Consider the following 19467-nt stretch of genomic DNA (forward strand, 5'->3'; position numbering starts at 1 on the left):
CCCCGTTCCCTTCCATGGCTGATTCATTCTGCTGACCCTGTTAAGTTCGCTACTTCCTCTCCCTACTCTTCCTGATGCCTCTGGCTGTACTCTCCCTCATGTCTACTACAGGAAGCTTCCCCTTAACTGCACCTTGGAGTGGCCATGTCTTCATTCTAGACACAAAGTTCTAGCAAACAGCCAAGAGATCCAGCTTGGTAGTCAGCCTTTCTGGGGTCAAGATGGGGCGGGACCCATTGGTTTAAATCCTGGCTGTATTAAAGTCCTGGCAAGCCTGATCACTCTGCAGTCACCTAGGGACAGCGGGAGGAGGACTCTGGCATTTTTGAAATTCCCAGGCAGTCCTAATGCTCGTGGGGCTGGAAGCAGTGAAGCGCAGCCTTCCCAGGCCCCTGCTCAGGCCGAGCTGTGAGTATGGTTAGCATCTGTGAGTGTGGTTAGCATCTGTGAGTGTGGTTAGCATCGGTTAGGCATTCATTGCTTCAGGTGTGGCATTAGTTAGCTGCTTGACTGAGGCGCTTCCAGAGAGCTAGGGATCCAAAGCTAGCTGTTGTGTATTTACCTCTCAGCAGAGTCATGTGTTCTCTGATGTGTTAGGCCTTGCGCATGTTATCCGTTTTGTGCGTCAGTGCCATGACGGCCATTCAGGCCTCCCTGGCTCCTCCAGTGGGGTCACCTGGTTTGCAAACCTGGGAACCTGGCTCTAGGGCAGAGGTTATATCGACTTGTTTTGTTTGTTTGTTTGTTTTGTTTTTAAGATTTATTTATATGAATATACTGTAGCTGTTTCCAGACACACCAGAAGACTGTATCAGATCCCTTTAGAGGTGGTTATGAGTCACTACGTGGTTATTGGGAATTGAACTCAGGACCTTTGGAAGAGTAGCCAGTGCTCTGAACCATCTCTCCAGCCCCTGACTTGTTTTTTAACATGGGAATATTTCTCCCCAACGCCTTCATCTTCAGTGTGAAAGCTAGAAAATGCCTTTTCAAGATGTATTTAGAGACATTTAAGAGTTTTCCAAAACATTCACGTGAGTGCAGTTTATTTAAACCCCCTCCGAGATTCTCACTGTCCTACTCTGAAGTTTAGCAAAAGTTCTCAGAGGATTCAAGTCTTTGAAGGCATTTTAGCCTTAAGTACTCAAGAGAATATCAGCGATTACACAGTAGGGTGGGGATGGAGTTCAGGCTTTGAGCACCTCTCTAGCATTATTAAGGCTCTGGATTCAATCCTCAGCCATGCAAAACCAAAAGCCAGCCAGCAAGAGAGAGTCGATGGTGCAGACAACTGTGATGAAGAGGGGACCGGGTTAGGAACAGTTGACGAGGCACAGTGGAGAAACTGAGGTAAATACACGAGCTGAGCATGCTTCTTTAAACTGCATTGTAAAAATACCAGCATCCACTCCCTTTTCTTAAGATTGTGACTCTTTAGGAACACAGTCGGAGACTTCAGCTCTGTGTGTGCGAGCTTTTGTAAATGAGCCATTCCAGCCATTTGACTGAAGATTGCCCCCTTCAAATAAGTGGCTATCTTTTGATATTGTGTTGGTCTCACCAGCGTAGCCCAGGCTAGCCTGAGAGCCAAAATCCTTCTGTTTCAGCTTCCCGAGTGCTGGGATTATAGTCATGTGCTCAGATAAGTAGACAGTCTTCCTTATTTTAACAACGGGATGAAGAGTCCACTGAAGCCTTCCTCTCTAACAGAATTGGTTTATTAACCAAGAAACCATCATGTTTGGTGGGGGAATCAGTGTATTTATATACTCCTTCATTTATGTAGACAGAGGAAGGGAAGTCGTTGTATGACAGGAAGAGACGTGTTTCTTTTTATTATTATTAAATTATTTTACTTATTTACATTCCAAAAGTTTCCCCTCTTCCCTGAGTTCTTCACACCTCTCCTCGCTCCCCACAAAGGTGTGTTTCTTATGCTTGTCATGGTTAGTTCTGCCTTTGACCCATCCCGAATCCAGTTTACTGACGCCTTCAAGGTTTCTTTTCAGCTTGGTTGTTTATTGGCTGGGGAGCATGGCAGGTGTGTGGTAGTGGAGGCTGCCTTAAGTCAGCCAGTTCCTGCGTGTCTGCCTCAACTGCCAAAGAGTGAAGCCGATCCACTTTCCTGTCCTGCGGGGCTTTCTTCCTGTCCTCTCAGGCAGTCTTCTGGTGGCGGTGTGAAGTGTGATCTTGGACTGAGAGAGAGGTCATGTCTTTTTTTTCTTACTGAATCTCCTTCAGAGAGTTACCCTGATCTTCCTATTCGCCCCAGCTTCACACGCAGGCAAGCTACATTGCTTCCTGTGTGAGCAGAGCCGTAGCAGTCCCTCCGAGCCACCGCCCTTTGCTGAGATCCAGGAAGGCTCAGGAATCTTATGGCTGTTCAGTAGGGGTGTGTGTGTGCGTGCGCATTCCTCCCAGTCTTGTGGTTTGTCCTGTCTCTGGTGTCTGTAGACACGTGTCTCTGGGGAAGACTCTTGAGAGGCACAAAGGCAGAGCTCTCAGATCAGTATACTGGCCCTGGCAATTACACTCACCAGGGCGGTTACAACACTCTTCCTGGCTCCATGCCTCCATTGCCCAATGTGGCCACCCTGGTGCCCATGCACACCCGTTCTCCAGGATCTCAGGTTCCTCCTCACACCCTCTCGTCTCCACCACTATAGCCAAGCTCCCAGGATCTTTCCCACCAGTCAGAACCTGTGGGCCCTAAGTGAAATGCCACCTTTTGCTTTCCTTTGAACTACAGGCCACCCTCATGATGAGCAAGGTAGGCACCAGGCCACGGCCTACCCTCATGGAGGGCCCCGCACCCCCATGGCCCCATCTCTTCCTTTTATGGCCTTGCCCTTTTGCTCTGTTCTTGTAGGTGGCGCAGCACTTGGCACGTCACCCAACAGGCTGAGAAAAGCCAGCAGTTCACTGAGACTTGCTGGCAGCAGTTGGTCTTTCCTGGGTGGTTGGATGGGGATGCAGGCACCACTGGAAACTCACATTCCTTAAAGTGGGTTGACTGGCAGAGAGATTTGTTTTTTCTTCTCCTAAAGAACATTGCGGTCACCTAACTTTTGTGTGGCTTCCAGACCTAGAAAAAGCTAAAGACCCCCATGCCTCCTATAAATGTGGCAGGCCTTACTCATGGGGTTCAAGCTCAATTACTGACACCCACTACCGTGTGCCCCCACTTTGGCCCTCTCTTTAGTCTAGCCTCTCAGGGTTCCTGTGCAGCCCCGCCCCAGGAGTGACTGCCACACAGCTTGGCTGCTGTTCTTAGTCTCTGTACCACTTGGAGATTCCACTGCTGCTCTGGGGAAGCCTGGGCCTTTCCACATAGACAGCATCTGGGGGCACGGTGCACAGGGGGCCCACACTGGATGGAGCCTTTTGCTTACTTAGTTTAATGCCATCCTTTCTGTTAGGTGTTATGTACCATGCTTCTGCGTTCTGAAGTGCCCATAGAAAGCTAATGATTCAGGAGAGAGGTAAATGTTAGCATTTCCAGATGCTGGCCTCGAAGCTGATGTCTCCTGTGTGCTGGCTCCCCTTGTGCTTGTGATTGGCAGAGGCTCCAGCACCAGTCAGACAAAGATGGGACTCTCATTTCCCCTCTGGATTTGGGTGTCTGCACAGGTTGTCTTTGGCCTTCCCTGTTTTCTGTGACCTGCCTGGAAAATACCTTCCACTTAGATATATGCTTTATCGTTTCATGTGTAAGTTAATCTCAGCGGCATGCTCGAGCAAATTCTTATTTTCTCCAGCTGTGGACTTCCCACTTTGATGGAATGCTTTGATGGGGCTTGTGTGGCCTTCAGGTGGCACAAGAAGGTGCTAAGCAGATAAGAGATTTACTGTCCCTGTGGCAGAGTTCTGTTTTAGCCTCTCATTAAACAAGAGATGTGTGGGTGTTACCATTTTTCTGAGCAGAGAGCCAGGCATGTCGTAATGACACCACAGTCCTTCGCTCACCAGTACCTCTCACATCCGGATTTTTCTGTTAGGGACTGCTGCTGGCCCATGCTCACTGTGGAATAGAACTTGGGGCATTTTAGTTGTGGCTTTAGGCCTTTCTTACCTCACACACTAGATTTTGCTATTAGATTTATCACTGTACATTTTCTGTGTCTTCCATTAACAATGATTACAGTTTCATCTACTCTGTGTGTATCTGTAGCCAGACTCAGACAAACCTCACATGTTTCATCTTATGAAAAACCCAGAATTTAAAATGCGAGACATGCTGGGTGTGGTGGCGCACACCTTTAAATCAGCTCTTGGGAGGCAGAGGCAGGAGGATTTCTGTGAGTTTGAGACTAGCTTGGTCTACACAGCGAGTTCCAGGACAGCCGGAACTACATAGCCTGACCTCTTGTGTGTGTGTGTGTGTTATGTATAAGATAACATAGGAGAGGGATTATATGCACACACACATACATAGGTGACAATGTAGGAGAAGGCGTATATAGGTATCATCTATATCTATACATATATGAATGACATAGGACTATATACATATACATATAGCAGTGACAGTAGGAGAGGGATACTATGGAAGAAAAGAGGAGGAACCAGTAAGCGTCAAGGGTGGCCAAGAGAAGGTAATGCCCAAAGTACATTATGTGCAAGCTGACAGTGCCATTAGAAGCCCATAACTGTGTAAGATTGCTCTCTCCACCCGTTTCACTCGCAGTCCATACGCCTGAGGGCACACCACATGGATGCCTGTAGTGGTCATTTAGGTCCCGATGCTGTGTCTTCACTTCCCTCTCCCTTTGTCTGTGTGATGGTTCTAACATGTCTGTGTCATCACCTTCAATAACAGGGTGACCCAGAAAAAGAGCACAGTAACAAGAGACACAAACCGGATAAGTCGCAGACTACGTCATCTTCATCTTCCCATACAGAATCTTCCAAAACAAAGTGAGTATCCATGGACAGACATACAGACATAGAAGAAAAGCACTATCAGCCATTTTCTTCTTCTCTTCCTCCTCTTTCTCCTCCCCTTCCTCTGCCTCCTCCTCCTCTTCGCCCTCCTTCTACTTTATTTTATTATATTTTATTTATAGGAGGATAAGAAAGAGGGGCAAAATTGATTCAAAGCCTTGGGGTAGCTACTGGGTTTTGCTTGGACTCAGGATAGCTCAGGTTCGATGCTTTGTCTTTAGAGTCAAGTAAGAACTCTTCAGAGGGACAGAGGCACGCCCAAAGAGATCAGTAGTGTTGAGATAGCGTGGCTATAAAGAATACCTGTCATTCATGCTCTCTGGCTTATTCACAAAATCGCCTCACAAGAGACTCGGCAAAACACAAGTGCATCCCAAGTACTTTTTTTCTGTGGGGGAGCCTGCTGTCAGTTATGTCACCATGCCACGTGGGGGTGACAGTTGAGCTTACCTGTTTGTTGGGGTAAGGTACGGATAGGTGAGCCGCGAAAACCAGTGATAGAAATGGTTAAAGTCTTCCAGGTTGGTGCAAACCCTACAGTCTGGGACTGATCAACAGCTGGATTTAATAAAGCTTGAGAAAGTCCCTAAATCCATAATTACATGCTTCATGGCACTGCAGTCTTTTGTGCTGGTGACCACTTTGTCCATTATAAACATACTCAGGCGTGATGTGTCTTCAGCTTCCATTGTTGTTTCACACCAGGGCGCCCAGGTCCTCCTCAGAGAACTCAAGAAAGGAAACGCTGCCTCCAGCATCGGTGTCCTCAGTGTCGTCTTCCTCATCCTCCCAGAAGCCAAGCAGACCTGCACAGAAGAGGCCAAGGCCAGACGAGGACACCTGTAGCCAGGAACCCCCCAGAAGTGCCAGCAGCACAAAGAACAGCTCTACAGACCCTCCCGCTCCCAAGCACAGAAAAGTACAGGCCAGGGGCTCTGAACACAAGGTAAGCAAAGCCACGAGTGGGTCTCTCACACATGCTGGCAACCTTGAGTTATTTTTAACTACTACAAATGATGTGATAGTTACTCTTATAGAAAATATGGGGTGGTGGTCTTTGTTTTTCTCAAAGTGATCAGAGATGGAAAAAAATCACAGCAGCTTTCATAGTGAGTTTCTTTCAGATGTTTAGGTGTTGGCTTAAGAGATGTTGGCTGAGTCCAGTTCTTTGCCTCTTTAATCTCAGATACTTCAATTATCCATCTTAACAGGACAGAAATCAGCCACCCTGGCTTCCAGTTACACTGGTGCATGCTGAGGGCACAGAGACCACTCTGCTTGTACGTTATTTGTTCTTCCTCACGTAGATGCCAGGCCACAGAGCCAGTTACAGCCGTAGCTAGGGAAGTGGTGGCCAAGCTAAGCTAGCCTGTTGTTTTACTGTTACCCACCATGCACTCTCCTGGCTTTGGAAGGTCGGTGCTGCTAGGTCCGTGGCCTCTCGGGCTAACAGCACAACATGTGGCTGTGTTTTTATAGGGATCTTCTGGGGATGCTGCAAATGCTGCGAATCCTTTTCCAGTGCCTTCTTTGCCAAATGGTAATGCTAAACCAGGGAAGCCACAGGTGAAGTCTGACAGGTAAGCCCAGTGTCTACCCCACGTCCCACGTCCCCCTTATCTTTTCACCTCTTCTCCTGCCCCAGGTAGTCAGTCATTCTTATTTGTATGACCCACACCTGCCTTTTCTTCCTTTTTTGCAGACAACAAGCTGACTTTCACATGAAGGAGGCTAAAAAGCTGAAGTGCAAAGCAGAGACAATGGTCAGTCTCTGTTCCCATGCCCTTGAAACAGTGGTTTCCATTCTGCCCTCACCATACGTATGGGAATGGGGCAGCGGGTAGAGTAATGTCTGTGGGCGCTCTGGGATTCGGCAGCAGGGAGGAAGACTGGGGACCTGGGGACCTGGGATGGGGTCGACAGGAAGAGGGTGCCTGCTGTTAGCCACTCGTAAGCAGGATAATCAGATGTCTTATGACTGAGGTCTGAGGCGTTCTGTGTTCTCTGGCTCCATTAGTTCAGTCTGATCGTGTACAGATTTGCAGACTGTATCTGAGTGGAACTTCATCAGTGGGATGTTGCTTTAATGTAGGAGTGCTTTTCTCAACCCACTGAATCAGTTCTTGAGATGTCCCACCCTGAGCCCTATACAAGGCAAGGCAGCCTATTTGCATTCCAGTGTGATCTTATGCACAGATCTGAAGGGATAGCTGGCCTCGGGAAGAGATTGTAAGGTGCAGGCACTATAAACATGTCCAAAGACAGTGGCTGTCTTCATCTGCCAGCCTCTGAGCTGCTTCTGCAAGGGCATGTTTTGCTGTTAAGTGTGGGCATGGTAGGGTCCCATTTTCCCTTAGTCTTATTTATTTATTTATTTATTTGTTTGTTTATTTGTTTATTTGTTTATTTGTATTTAGTTTTTATTACACTTATTTGGGGTTGGGGGTTGTGCCATACTCAGAAGACGTCTCTCGGGACTCGGGTCTCTCCTTCCTTCCACCATGTGGCTCCCAAGTGTCAGACATGTAGAAGCACTTTTACCTCCTGGGCCATCTCAGTCACCACCTTCATCCTATTTAAAGATCCTGGAGGTTCCCTGGACAGATTGTCTCTGGTTCTTTGTGACAAGCTGCCCCCTTGTGGCCATGGGAATTTTGGCCTGTGCCTTTCTATCCCAGGTTGCAGGCCCCCCTTGTTTGTCAGATAAAATGATCTCTGGTCTCCTCCCATGCCTAGTGCTGTGAGGGGTCAAGGCACTGAACCTGCTCTATGCCCTGGCTGTGTGTGCTCAGTCTGTGCCAAGCAGGGTTGTGTGCTCAGCCGCCTCTTTCACACTTCCCAAGATGCTGTGGGCTCATTGTGACTGTTTCAGGTTGGGTTGGGGGAGAGGGGGACCTATTCTGCACTGTAGGCAGAGAGCAAAATCTTACCTCACTTAGACACCGTTAGCATTTGCAGTTAATACTGCAGAGAGCTTCGGGTCGCATCCCCTTCCTGTCTGGTGAGCCATACCGGTTTATACATACTGGTTGCATCTAATTGTAAAGACTATTCTCGGGACCTGCCAGTTCTGGTAGTGACCTGTTTGTGGTCTCCCTCCTCTGCTTCTCATGCAAGAGCTTAGCTCCGGGTCGCCTCAGACATGTGGCCATGCTCCTGCTCAGCCTCTGAGTTCTGGAGTCACTGAGTGCCACTGTGGCTCAGCTACCACAGAGCTGTCCATTTGGTGTTCCAGACAGTGAGGTGCACAGCTGATCATGGGGGTGTGTTTCATCTTTACATTGTTCTCTCCTTGAGGAGGGAATTCTGTTCCCTACTAGAACCGAGATAGCTGACTAGCTGTCTCAGGAGACCCTTGGACAACATCGTTAGCCTTAAGGAGGTGGGGGTGGACTAAGTTTCTATGTCCCCTCATTTCTGTGCTAAGGGCAATATTCATTGTGGAAATTCCCTGAGAGAAATGGTTTTAAGTAAGTTTGAGAATCAGAGCCTTGGGTTTTGGTACAGGAGTTAAGAGCACTTGCTGCTCCTGCAGAGAACCTGTGCTCGGCTCCCCAACACTGCATGGCAGCTCACTTTGCCTGTACCTATGGGTCTAGAGGATCTTATGCACTCCTTTGGCCTTTGCGGGCCCAGCACATGTGTGGTGCAGATACATATGCAGGCAGAACACCACACACGTGAAAATAAAATAAAATAAAAGAGGATTGGTGCTCCACCATCAAAGCAAGCTATTCATCACCCACACAGCTGACAGAGGCGTACAAATTTCACTCCTATTCTGCTACAGATTTTCTGAGCTTACGCCTTTAGGGAAAACCAAGTTTCTTCTAAAAACTGAAAAGCTTTGGGGCCTCTGAAATGCAGGTGTGCATGCTTGTGTAAGTGCATGGATGTGCATGGAACACTCCACTTTGCCCCTTTACTGGGAAGAGGCACCAAGAGCAGCGGGAGGGGGGACTGTTTCCCTGCCCTGGAGCAGCAGCAGCACACAGAAGCCCAGAGCAGCTGCAGACGATCTCTGCCTTCCTGGTTTCCATGCGCATCCTTGCTGCTTTCATCCCTGTTGAACACAGCGAACTGAAGCATTAGCAAAACCTACAAGCCAACCCCAGTTAGCCAGCTGCTCCCAGCGTGTGGTGCCTATGCCACGTGCAGAGAAGCGGGCTGTGGGCCACATTTCCGCTTAATTGAATTGACTGTATGCCACTCAGCGAGAAGATCAAGTGACCAAATATGTGCTCAGGATTAGGCAGACCACCAGTGTCCGATTTCCACATTTCCTTGAAGGGGTTTTGAGAGTCTGTCCCTGTTGGCCAGGGCATGTTTTTGTACAAGGTGCCGCAAGAGATGAATAGTCTGTTGGGCTCCAGATCATTAAGTGACCAGTTACATATTTTATATAACCTCAACCTCCACAAAGAAACTCCTGCCCGTCCCATTTATGTGCTGGCTCGTCGGCTGCAAGGATGATCGGGCTGCAGCTGGAGCAGTGCTGTACCCTGCCCGGGCTTGTCGGAGTTCTTGGCGTTGTTATTTTCTTTTCCCTGGTGGATTTTTGCTAGAAGACAATCTTGTAGGTCAGTGCTGACTGCCCTGGCTGGTCATCTCATTCTGTTCTTCCTCACCCGTCTCTCTAATCAGGAGTAGATGAAGACGGTGGAGAAGTTACAGGGATAAATGGGGTAAGGGACCGATGGCTGCCCACAGCCTCATGAGGCCTGTGTTCCTCTCCCACAGGTAGACAAGGCTGGAAAAGCCTTCAAGTATTTGGAAGCTGTCCTGTCTTTTATTGAGTGTGGAATGGCCACGGAGTCAGAAAGCTCAGCCAAGTCGGCATACACTGTGTACTCAGAAACCGTAGACCTCGTTAGGTAAGTGCTGGGGTATTCTGCCACCAGGCTAAACCTGTCGGTCTCCCCACCAAGACGGGGAGCCCTACAAAGCTAAAGAGGGGGCCCTTTGCCCTCTCATGCCTGAGGAGGCCCTGGGTGGTTGGTCCACAGGTTTTTCACAGTTAAAGTGTGTTGCATATGAGGGAGCACAGGATAATGGATGCCCTGGTGTTCCCTTGTACTGAGGCATATAACTGTCAAGTGTCCTGAAGAGAACGCTGAGCCTCTCAGGGAGGGTGCTTTTCCCAGCTTAGGTTTCATAACCGGTGTCTTCTTTCTCCACTGTGTGCCCCAGGCCTTTCATTAGGGGCTTATGAGGACACCACGCTTGAGAGAGCAGGCCTCGGGGCCAGGTCTTCTGGGCAGCTTGTGGTTGCTCTTAACCCTTTCCCTGCTGGGTTGCACACCCCTTCATACCGTCCAGAAGACAGCAGCAGCTAGCACAGCCAGCATTCTATGCCCCCCCCCCCTCAGTTTAATGTTCAGTGCACTGATTTATCTCCTTGCAGGTATGTGATGTCACTAAAATGCTTCTCAGATAACACGATGCCAGCACAAGAGAAGATATTTGCTGTTTTATGGTATGGACCTTTTTCTATTTGTTGTACTAAAGCTTGTTTAGTGCTTTTGTATAAAAAGCACTAAAGTTTTGTTTCCTTTAACTAAAAAAAATATTTTTAAAATATCTTCCTTTTTTCCCCTCCTATTTTGAGCCAAGTTCTTTCTACATAACTCTGGCTGTCCTGGAACTCATTATGTAGACCAGGCTGGCCTTGTAGAGAAACATAGAGACCCTCCTGGTTCTGACTCTCAAGCATGCAGTGCTGTTATTAAAGGCACATGCTAGCATGCCTGGCTCTAAATTAATTTCCTTAAAGTGAAAATTATGGCAGGAGGGAACTTAGTCTGACTCATGGTCACTAGGAACTGGTACCTCCTGTCTTCTGATGGCCTAGGAAGATGCTTCGGTCTTGGGTTATTTGTTTTTCTGCCAACATTTCCTTTGGGGGGTGGTGTACCTACAGTATAGTGAGATGCTTGAAGGGATTTGCTCAGCCAGAGAGGAGAACCCAGTGTGCTCACAGCGGAGGACTGGGAGAGTATATCTGTCTGTCCACAAGGAGCTCTGTCTGTGAGGCCATCCACAATTCATCAGAACCTCTGGTTTTATTCACAGCTTGCGTTGCCAGTCCCTTTTGAACATGGCGATGTTTCGATGTAAGAAAGACACAGTGATGAAGTATTCTCGTACTCTCAGTGAACACTTCAAGAGCACTTCCAAAGTGGCCCAGGCACCGTCTCCATGCACGGCAAGGCAAGTGTTAAGTCTTGTTAAGTGAGTCACAGTCAAGTCACTCACGTCCGGCTTCTGCGGCAGGTTTATGTGTGACTATGGATCTCCTAAGATCTGTGTCGTTCATCTTTTGTGTGTGTTGGCCCCTTAAACTTTAAACCGTTAGCTACACCATCCCTCTGAGAAACAGGTAAACTAAATTTAGGTTGATGAGGGTAACATGAGGTACTACGGTCCCCTCCGATCTGCAAGTGAGTGCTTCCCAAGATTCCCAGTGGGCTGCATAAAATTGGAGCCAAAATTATAAGCCCTCCCTAAACTGAGAAGGTGGGAACAGTAAGAGATTTAACAACAGTGGCTGAGGAGGGGCTCCGGAGCAGCGCTTGCTGAGCCCATGTGGGTCTCTTAACATCCTGAGCAACAGCATCCTTAGGCTGCTTTGAGATGAAAGTGAATATGTTACAGTGTATTTCTTCGCAGTCCTACCCAAGTGCAGTTTGTTTTGTCTGAGACAGAACCTCACTCTTGCCCAGACTGGCCTTGAACTTGTGCTTGTCTTAGCTCCCCACTAAGCACTGCACCTCAGGAAGTCCCATTTCTTCTGAACTAGCCATACTTTTAGAGAGCATTAAATATAATATGGACCCATTTCTAGCAATCAAAAGGGAGAGACTCCCTGTGGCTTCTTAAAAAAAGAACTTCCTGATGAAGGACATCTAGTCCAGGTGAATATGTCATCGGTCCTCGGATTTAGCTAGGGTGGTTTCTTCACACCAACCCTCACAGCTGCCAGGATGCAGCGGTAATGACCAGGCAGCTCCCTCTCTTTCCTTTGATTGTGAGGCAGTGCATATCCTGTCTTTCCATCTTATATGGCTGAACTTCTTTTTCTCCTTTGACCCACATGAAACACGTGAGCGTGCAGGACCCAGGCTATCAGCCAAGGGTCAGAGTAGAGTGAGAGGCCTCTGGCTCCTGATTCACAGCCACTGCCCAGTCTGCTGCTGGTCTGTTGAATCTCTTGTTTACTGATCCAGTAGGAGTTTTTAGCAGCCAGGCTCTCTACCTTTGTAATGCGGTGACCCAGGGAAAGAAAGATGAATTCGTAGAAAGTGAGGTTTGAGAGGTGGCTCTGTGGTATATCCACAGGTCTGAGCAGTTTACTGAGTGGAGGAAAGTGTAAACCACAAGTGGATACAGCTCAGTGACGCCTACCGACCATGTGTGAGGCCTCTCTCTGCCTCTCCTTGCTGCTGCCTTAATAGGAATTGGAGAGGGAGGGTGGTAGTTCCGGAAGATGAAGACTTAGCAAAGCCTCAGAACGTGCCAGGGACACAGATCAGTTGGTCTTCTGGCTGTGTCTTTGATCTTGTACGACTGACTTAGCAGCGATTATTGTTTTGGGAAACACACCCTGAAATTTAGACTGCAGTTCTAGAGACTGTAGTCTGTGATCTGCTCATTTACGTGATTAACCAAGTCTCTCTCCATCCTTGCAGAAGCACAGGCGTTCCATCCCCCCTCTCCCCAATGCCTTCTCCTGCCAGCTCCGTAGGGTCCCAATCAAGTGCTGGCAGCAGTGTGGGGAGCGTCGGGGTGACGGCCACCGTCAGTACTCCAGTCTCCATCCAGAACATGACCTCCTCCTATGTCACCATCACATCCCATGTCCTTACGGCCTTTAGCCTTTGGGATCAGGCCGAGGCCCTCACAAGGAAGAACAAAGGTAGGTGAGGGGCTCTGAAGGAGCACTCAGTGTTGTGATGGTGGGGCGTACACTCTGTCCCATGAAGCAAGAGCCATGGAGAGCTGATCTTACTCTCTTCACTTCCGCTTCATAACCTGGTTGCAGGTCTTCCTGGGTCAGCTAGAGGACAAAATATGAAGCCGAGGTGTGCTCTGTCCCTAGCCTCAGCACACTGGGGATGAAGCAGCTCCTATCTGAGGCACACAGCATAGCAAATGTTACCGAGACACATTAGGAGGAAAAGTGGGGACTCCCAAGATTTGAGTCGGGGGCAGTGACTGCCTGGTGTTTTGGCCAGTGCCCACTAAATAAAGCGTACACACACCAGGTGACTGGTAAACACCATTAAGTTTTCTTCCTGGGTGGAAGGAGGCAGCCTGCTGGCTGGAGCTCTAAATTCCCCCACAGCCTCTCTGCCTTCTTGGAGAACTAATTACACCTTCCCCTCTGCGCTCATGGTGCACAGTGCATCAGTTGGACACTTAAAACATACCAGCCACTGTACTAGTCCTGAGTTATGGATTTAACTCGGAAGCTTCCTGACATTCTATTATTATTATTATTATTATTGGATATTTTATTTACATTTCAAATGTTATCCCCTTTCCTGGTCCCCCCCACACACTTCCCAGAAACCCCCTATTCCATCCCCTCTCCCCCTGCCTCCATGAGAGTGTTCATCCACCCACCCACCCACCCACTCTTTCCTCCCTGCCCTCAATTCCCCTACAATGAGGCATCTATCAAGTCTTCATAGGACCAAGGGCCTCTCCTCCCATTGATGCCCAACAAAGCCATCCTCTACTCCATATGCAGCTGGAGCCGCGTGTACTCCTTGGTTGATGGCTTAGTTCCTGGGAGCTCTTGGGGTGGGGGTGGGGGCGGGGGTGGGGGTACTGGTTGGTTGCTGTTGTTCTTCCTATGGGGTTGCAAACCCCTTCAGCTCAGAAGGTTCCTGACTTCTAGTCTAGTGCAGAACTCTGAAGAACTAAGTAGAACTTAACAGAAGAGTGCGTTGGATGAGGCGCACAGAGTGTGGTGGGGATGCCCTCTCTAGACGATCTGGGTTATCGTTTTAATTCGATCCCGTGCACGTACTTACTCGAGTTTGACTTGGATTCTGTTGCAGAATTCTTCGCTCAGCTCAGCACAAAAGTGCGTGTGTTGGCCCTCAACAGCAGCCTGGTGGACCTGGTGCACTACACGAGACAGGGCCTGCAGCGGCTAAAACAGTCACCCAAAGCCCCCTAACGTAGGCCGGACCTACTCCTGCCTCGGAGTGTCTCTGCACCATTGGAAGCCGTGATCAAGTGCAGACGACGACTGTCAGATCGGAATGTCAGTACTCAACAAGAGAAGCACCCGAGAGATGGCCAGGATGCTTGTCCACTTAAACTCACAAACAACAGCTGTGTGGCCATCGGTCAGCGCTGGTCATCTGAGCAGATGCTGCAAGATGCCCTTGCCTTTGCCAACCGGAGGACAAGTACAACAGAGCCCCACTGGCATATGAATGGTCTAGAAACATTTCTGGGTTGTTTTTTTTTTTTTCTGTTTGTTTGGGCGATAGGATAAAAATCGCAAATGAGAGGAAGAGAAGCAGTTTCAAGTCCGACAGCATCTTGTCATCTCAGAAGCCATCCTAGTTCATGTCCAGAAGGAATTTTTTTTTTTAAATAATAATAATTTCTGGTGAAGGGCTTTAAAGATTTTGTTCTTTTTTCAATTTTTAAAGAAAACATTGTTTGATACATTCTGATGGCCATCTGTGGAACCCACCTTGTGAAGGACTCCACTGCACTCCCCTTACTGCAGGGGAGTGGCTCTGATGACAGAGTACTGACATTTACAGAATTGAAGGTGACAACCCCACTCCCCAGTGCCTAGAGTGCTGCACATTGTCTAGCTCTGGTCTCTCTGGCTGTCCTGAGAAGAATCCCTAGTCAGTCCTATAGGGGAGTGGCAACATTTGGATCCGGGTTCTATCTCACAGTCTTCCCCACAACCCCAGAGGCCTAACACTTCTCCTCCTGACACACTCCACCAAAGGGACTGGCTAAGCAGCATTGACCTTGGGGGAACACAGGAGCCTCATGTTGACTTTGGGCTGTAGGCAGATGCACTTCATCATCTGTCTGCTGGACCTGGAGTCCTGGGTACTGACAGTGCTGTGGCTACCCTGTGTATCAGTGAGCGAAAGTGAGAAGTCTTCCTAGAGAGGTATTTTTCTGCTACAAGTATTTTATATTTAGAGCAACACTCAGCTTTCTATCCAGGATATCCTTGGCTATCCAGGGGACATGAGCTCCTGGGGAGGATGTAGAGCTGGGGGGGTGGGGGGCAGGATTAACTTCAACTTTAAAAACACCCCACTATCATACACCTTCAGTCCAGACCATCTTCTAAGGTATCGTGACTTGATGAGGTTGAAGAAGACCTGTGACCTTCCCAGGCTACAACCCACCCACATTAGACCAGGTTCCCTTAGATGGGAAGTAAAGAATGCCCTCAGACTTCACACCTGCCCGTAAACACAGGCCTTTCCTTGAGACTTCAAGGTTACTACTGGAATACTCTCAAGTGTTTTTTAAAAAGCCAATTCTTTTTAATCCCTTCTAGAAAGAAAGTAGAATTTGCACATGTTCACCATGGAGGTGTGTTACGGCTCCCCCTGCCTCTGCTTCCTGCCGGCCATGCTTGTCTGTGTGCATTGGAGATTAGTGGGGGCTGGAGACCCATCTTTCCTTAGTGATGATGTCTGTGGTCGCTGTGGTAACATCGGGACTTTCTTGGTACCTTGGTTAAATCTACACAGGGTCTCTAGGTGAGTGTGATACCAGGTTTTTCAGGGCAAACTGTCTGTGTTACTCCTTGGTCTTCTCAGCCTTCTTGCCTGGTTTGAATGAAGCCAGAAAATGGCTACCTTGTACATACCTGAGTATAGACCAAGACGGTGATCCAGCTAAGCCCTTTTCTTTATTGATGTTCTGAAGCCAAGCCATGTCTGACTGAGGTATGGTAGGTGGTCCCCAGCAGAGTGGAGCTTGTGGGCTCATCAGGATCGTTTCTCCCACAGCCGTGCATCCCTTGCAGCCTGTAGGTTGTAAAATGGCTATGTTCCTTGTGAGAGGTTCTGGCCTACTGAAGTTTTGCCAGAGCATGTGTACATCCTGCCAGCAGGTCACTGTGCCCCTTGCCTGGACAGAATCAGCCAGTGTAAGAAGAAGAGGCTGCCCCATTCTTTAATGGGTGTGTTTTCATTTGTACCTTGAAAACCAATGCAGTTGGACAGGATCCGTTTGTGCCAGTTTGGTCTGTAGCTGGCTTTCCCACAACACTGCACCTAGAGAGCATGAGCCTGTCTGTCTTCTTCAGAGGAAAACCCCAGGGCTGCTCCACACTGCTTATTGTAAAACCCCGAAGACTCAAATTTTATACCATCTGCACAGTTCACTGTGTGCTTAAACTTCCCAGAGACAAATTTTCCCCTGAGGTGATTATTTTGGGAGGACTATAACATTAGCCCCTTTGAATATCTGATGTTCTTATAACCATGGAAGAGCACCCGCCTTATGGGGGGGGGCAGCATTTAATGAATGAGTCTTCCATTTGCCACTACAAAGGGTGTGTGGCCCATCTGTCTCCGACACAAAGTAGAGGAACACAATAACATTTTCTCTTTTGGAAATAATTAAAATCAGATACACGTAAAAATCCTGTTAGCATGTTACTAAAACAGGTTGCCCTTGGTTAAGGTGCCAAGAGGACAGACCACATGGCAGTAGGGAGGAGCAGGAGGGCCCAGCAAGTGCTTGCCAATGGTCCCTTACAAAGTGACATTTATTTTGTAGAGGTTCTGACAAATGTCTATCCATTCCCTGGACCACCACCACCCAGCCTCATCTGTAGGAAGTTTCAAACAGGCTCTTCCCCATCTTAATTGAAAATGTGCCTTTACTATGTTGATGTTAGGGACAGGACCTTAAGTCCTACGATTCCTGTTTGGTAACTTATAAAAGGACTTGTGCTCTTGAGCTCTGGCCTCTGATGCAGAAGACGAGAGATTCAGCTAGACATATTTGTGCCTTTGCTGACCAAACATAAATTCTGAAGTTTGTTTTGCTGTGGCTTTGAGTGGTTTCATGGGTTTTATATGTTTACTTTCCTGCTTTGTGAAGTTTGAGATGAGTTGGGCTTAAAAAATATTATATATATATATATATATATATATATATATGATCTTTCCATACCTCCTACAGATTCTTTTTTTCTTCTTAATGACTTATTTCCCCCAACACTATGAAATGTCTTTGAAAATTTACCACCTCATCTGTTACCTTCTTCACCACTGGTTAGTATTTAAATCTCCTCAGAATGTTTTAGGGGCTCCTTTCCAAAACACAGAAGTGTATGTTTTTCTCATTGAAGAATGAGCTATGGAGATGCGAGGGTCAATTTTGATGCCCCCTCTCCCTGCCTCTTTCCCCTGGTTTTGGCTCATTTGGAACTACTGGGCAAGAGGACTTTTCCTGTGGAAGGGAAGTGTAAGGACAGACGGGCTATGCAGTCCAGTTTCCCACTTACTGAGAGCAGCTGTCTGGTAGCCGTGCTCTTACTGATGCATTGACAAACACCGAATCACCACATTTCTTTGAGCGACTGTAAAATTTCCTGGTTCCTTGGGGGTGAATCACACTCTGTTCTGTTCCACTGTGCGTCAGACATCAGCAGTTACTGTGATGGGCAGAGAAGTGCCTCTTTCCCTACCTAAGAGGGAGCCAGAGGACAGGAAGGAAGCGTAGAGCTCTCTGCAAGCCTGTATATTGCTATATCTGTCCCCATAGGACACCAGATTGAGGCTGGCGGCAGGCAAGCCGGGCTGCACTGTTGGACCGGGGGGTGGGGGTGGGGTAGGGTGGGGAGGCAGTGGCTGACCTAAGGAAGATGAACTCATTTTGCTTAGGTGTTTTAGCAATGCTCAGTACAGGCAGTATTACGTTTGCCTTTCATTCAGGCCATGACATGTATTGCTAAGAACACTGCACATCTCATGATATCACGGGTACACTGTTTGTGGTGGGGTGTGTCCCGAATTTTAATTTTTTTTCTGAATATGATCATGTTTTGGATGATACCTGAGCAGGATTGCCTTTTTTTTTTTAATTTATTACCATTATATATTATATTATATATTATATATTTTCTTTCTTAAAATGTTAGAAGAAAGTCAAATCTTGGTATTAAAATTGCTTTAAAAAGGAATATGTTGTCAAGGTGATAATGAGAATCACTGGTCTGCCTTTAATGAGTTTTTCTTTGATTATCATGGAATAATGTTCCAGCTCTGATCAGCACAGTGGTTTGTGTGCAGGCTGGGGAAGCAGCCAGGCTCCCAGTGAAGATGCGCAGTGCAAATACGGGGAACCCCACAGATGTAAAAAATCAGCGTCAGCAATGAACCGCACCCCTGGGCCTTCTGTGACTAGGGTTCATCTGCCTCATGGGAGACTCTGAAAGGGGGCAGACATGATCTGTGAGAGTTTTTTTAAAAAGAAACTGCAAAAGATCTTTCCAAAGATGATGTGCCACAGATCTTTTGTTTTTCTCTGTAACAAGGACTAAGTGCTGTCTTAGAAAATGTAATTGACTTGTTCATCTTCACAATCTTTCCTTTCCACGAGATCAAACTGTAGGGAAAAAAAAAAACGATATTTAATAAAAACTTAGAGAAATCATTGGAGTTGAGCCTGTGGCTTTTATTTTGTTCAGATGAGAGGATTCTTGTTTGTTGAGCCAGGGTCTGTCTGGAGCTAGAGCTGACCTCACAAGAGTGAAATGTGAACTGCCCTTCAAAATTGCACTGGGGCTTTCTGTGAAATTCAGAGTTAAAACACGATTCTTTAGGACTGACTTCAGAACTGATGGGCAGACAGACTGCCCATACTCTAAGGGAGGAGTTGATGCTTGCCTTATAAATACCAAGCTTGCTTTAACAACCTCGCAGGCACTGGGTAAGTAGCATCTGAGGAGTCCGGGAGCTCTAGGCTTGTCCAGGGCAATGCTAGGGCTCCAAGATCCTTATCGGTATTTATACCTGTATCTAAAGGCACACAGTCTGCATACACGTGCACTGATCAGTGACACAGGTGCTTTGCCATGGTGTGTGACAAACTGCTTATTTCCTTCTCTCCTTTCCTGAGGCCACCCGCTCACCTGCGGATGTCCTTTCCCCGGGGCCTAGGAGCCTGTGGCAGCTGACACTGGGTCTCCCCATTCACATTGTCTAGGTTTCACCTGAAGAGACCCTGGTGCTCCCTGCACATCTGTGATTCAGGACACTGGTGCAGATGCCTCTCCTGAAAGGATGTGGCGGGTCTGAGGCAGCAGGGCAGTCTCCGCCCTTCCCTCTCCACAGGCTTCAGCCACTCCACCTGTGTAAACCCTTACACCACTAAGGCCTTGTGGGGCAGAAGTTGGATGAAATCTGGAGCAGCCTTTTAGTGTTGACTTTAATGAACCTCCAGAGATTAGAGGGGAGTCAGGGACAGTGAGTGGGATGGCTCAGTAGGTGACGACGGCACTTGCCA

The 19467-nt window shown here is 47.9% G+C and overlaps 1 protein-coding gene across 4 annotated transcripts in view; it reads left to right on the forward strand.

Annotated features, from left to right (window-relative positions):
• The window catches only part of Aff1 (AF4/FMR2 family member 1), a 162884-nt gene extending 144264 nt beyond the window's left edge, over positions 1-18620 (forward strand). For all 4 annotated transcript variants that reach the window (XM_029478020.1, XM_029478021.1, XM_021162208.2 and 1 more), the window contains 9 exons: positions 4820-4917; positions 5650-5890; positions 6424-6524; positions 6647-6707; positions 9685-9818; positions 10349-10420; positions 11017-11154; positions 12633-12859; positions 14010-18620. In XM_029478020.1, coding sequence (XP_029333880.1) covers positions 4820-4917; positions 5650-5890; positions 6424-6524; positions 6647-6707; positions 9685-9818; positions 10349-10420; positions 11017-11154; positions 12633-12859; positions 14010-14131 — 1194 coding nt within the window. In that variant the 3' untranslated portion in view covers positions 14132-18620. The remainder of the gene's footprint in view (positions 1-4819; positions 4918-5649; positions 5891-6423; positions 6525-6646; positions 6708-9684; positions 9819-10348; positions 10421-11016; positions 11155-12632; positions 12860-14009) is intronic.
• The last annotated feature ends 847 nt before the right edge of the window (positions 18621-19467 follow it).

The sequence above is a fragment of the Mus caroli genome, chromosome 5, assembly GCF_900094665.2.
Source record: "Mus caroli chromosome 5, CAROLI_EIJ_v1.1, whole genome shotgun sequence".
Classification (NCBI taxonomy): domain Eukaryota; kingdom Metazoa; phylum Chordata; class Mammalia; order Rodentia; family Muridae; genus Mus; species Mus caroli.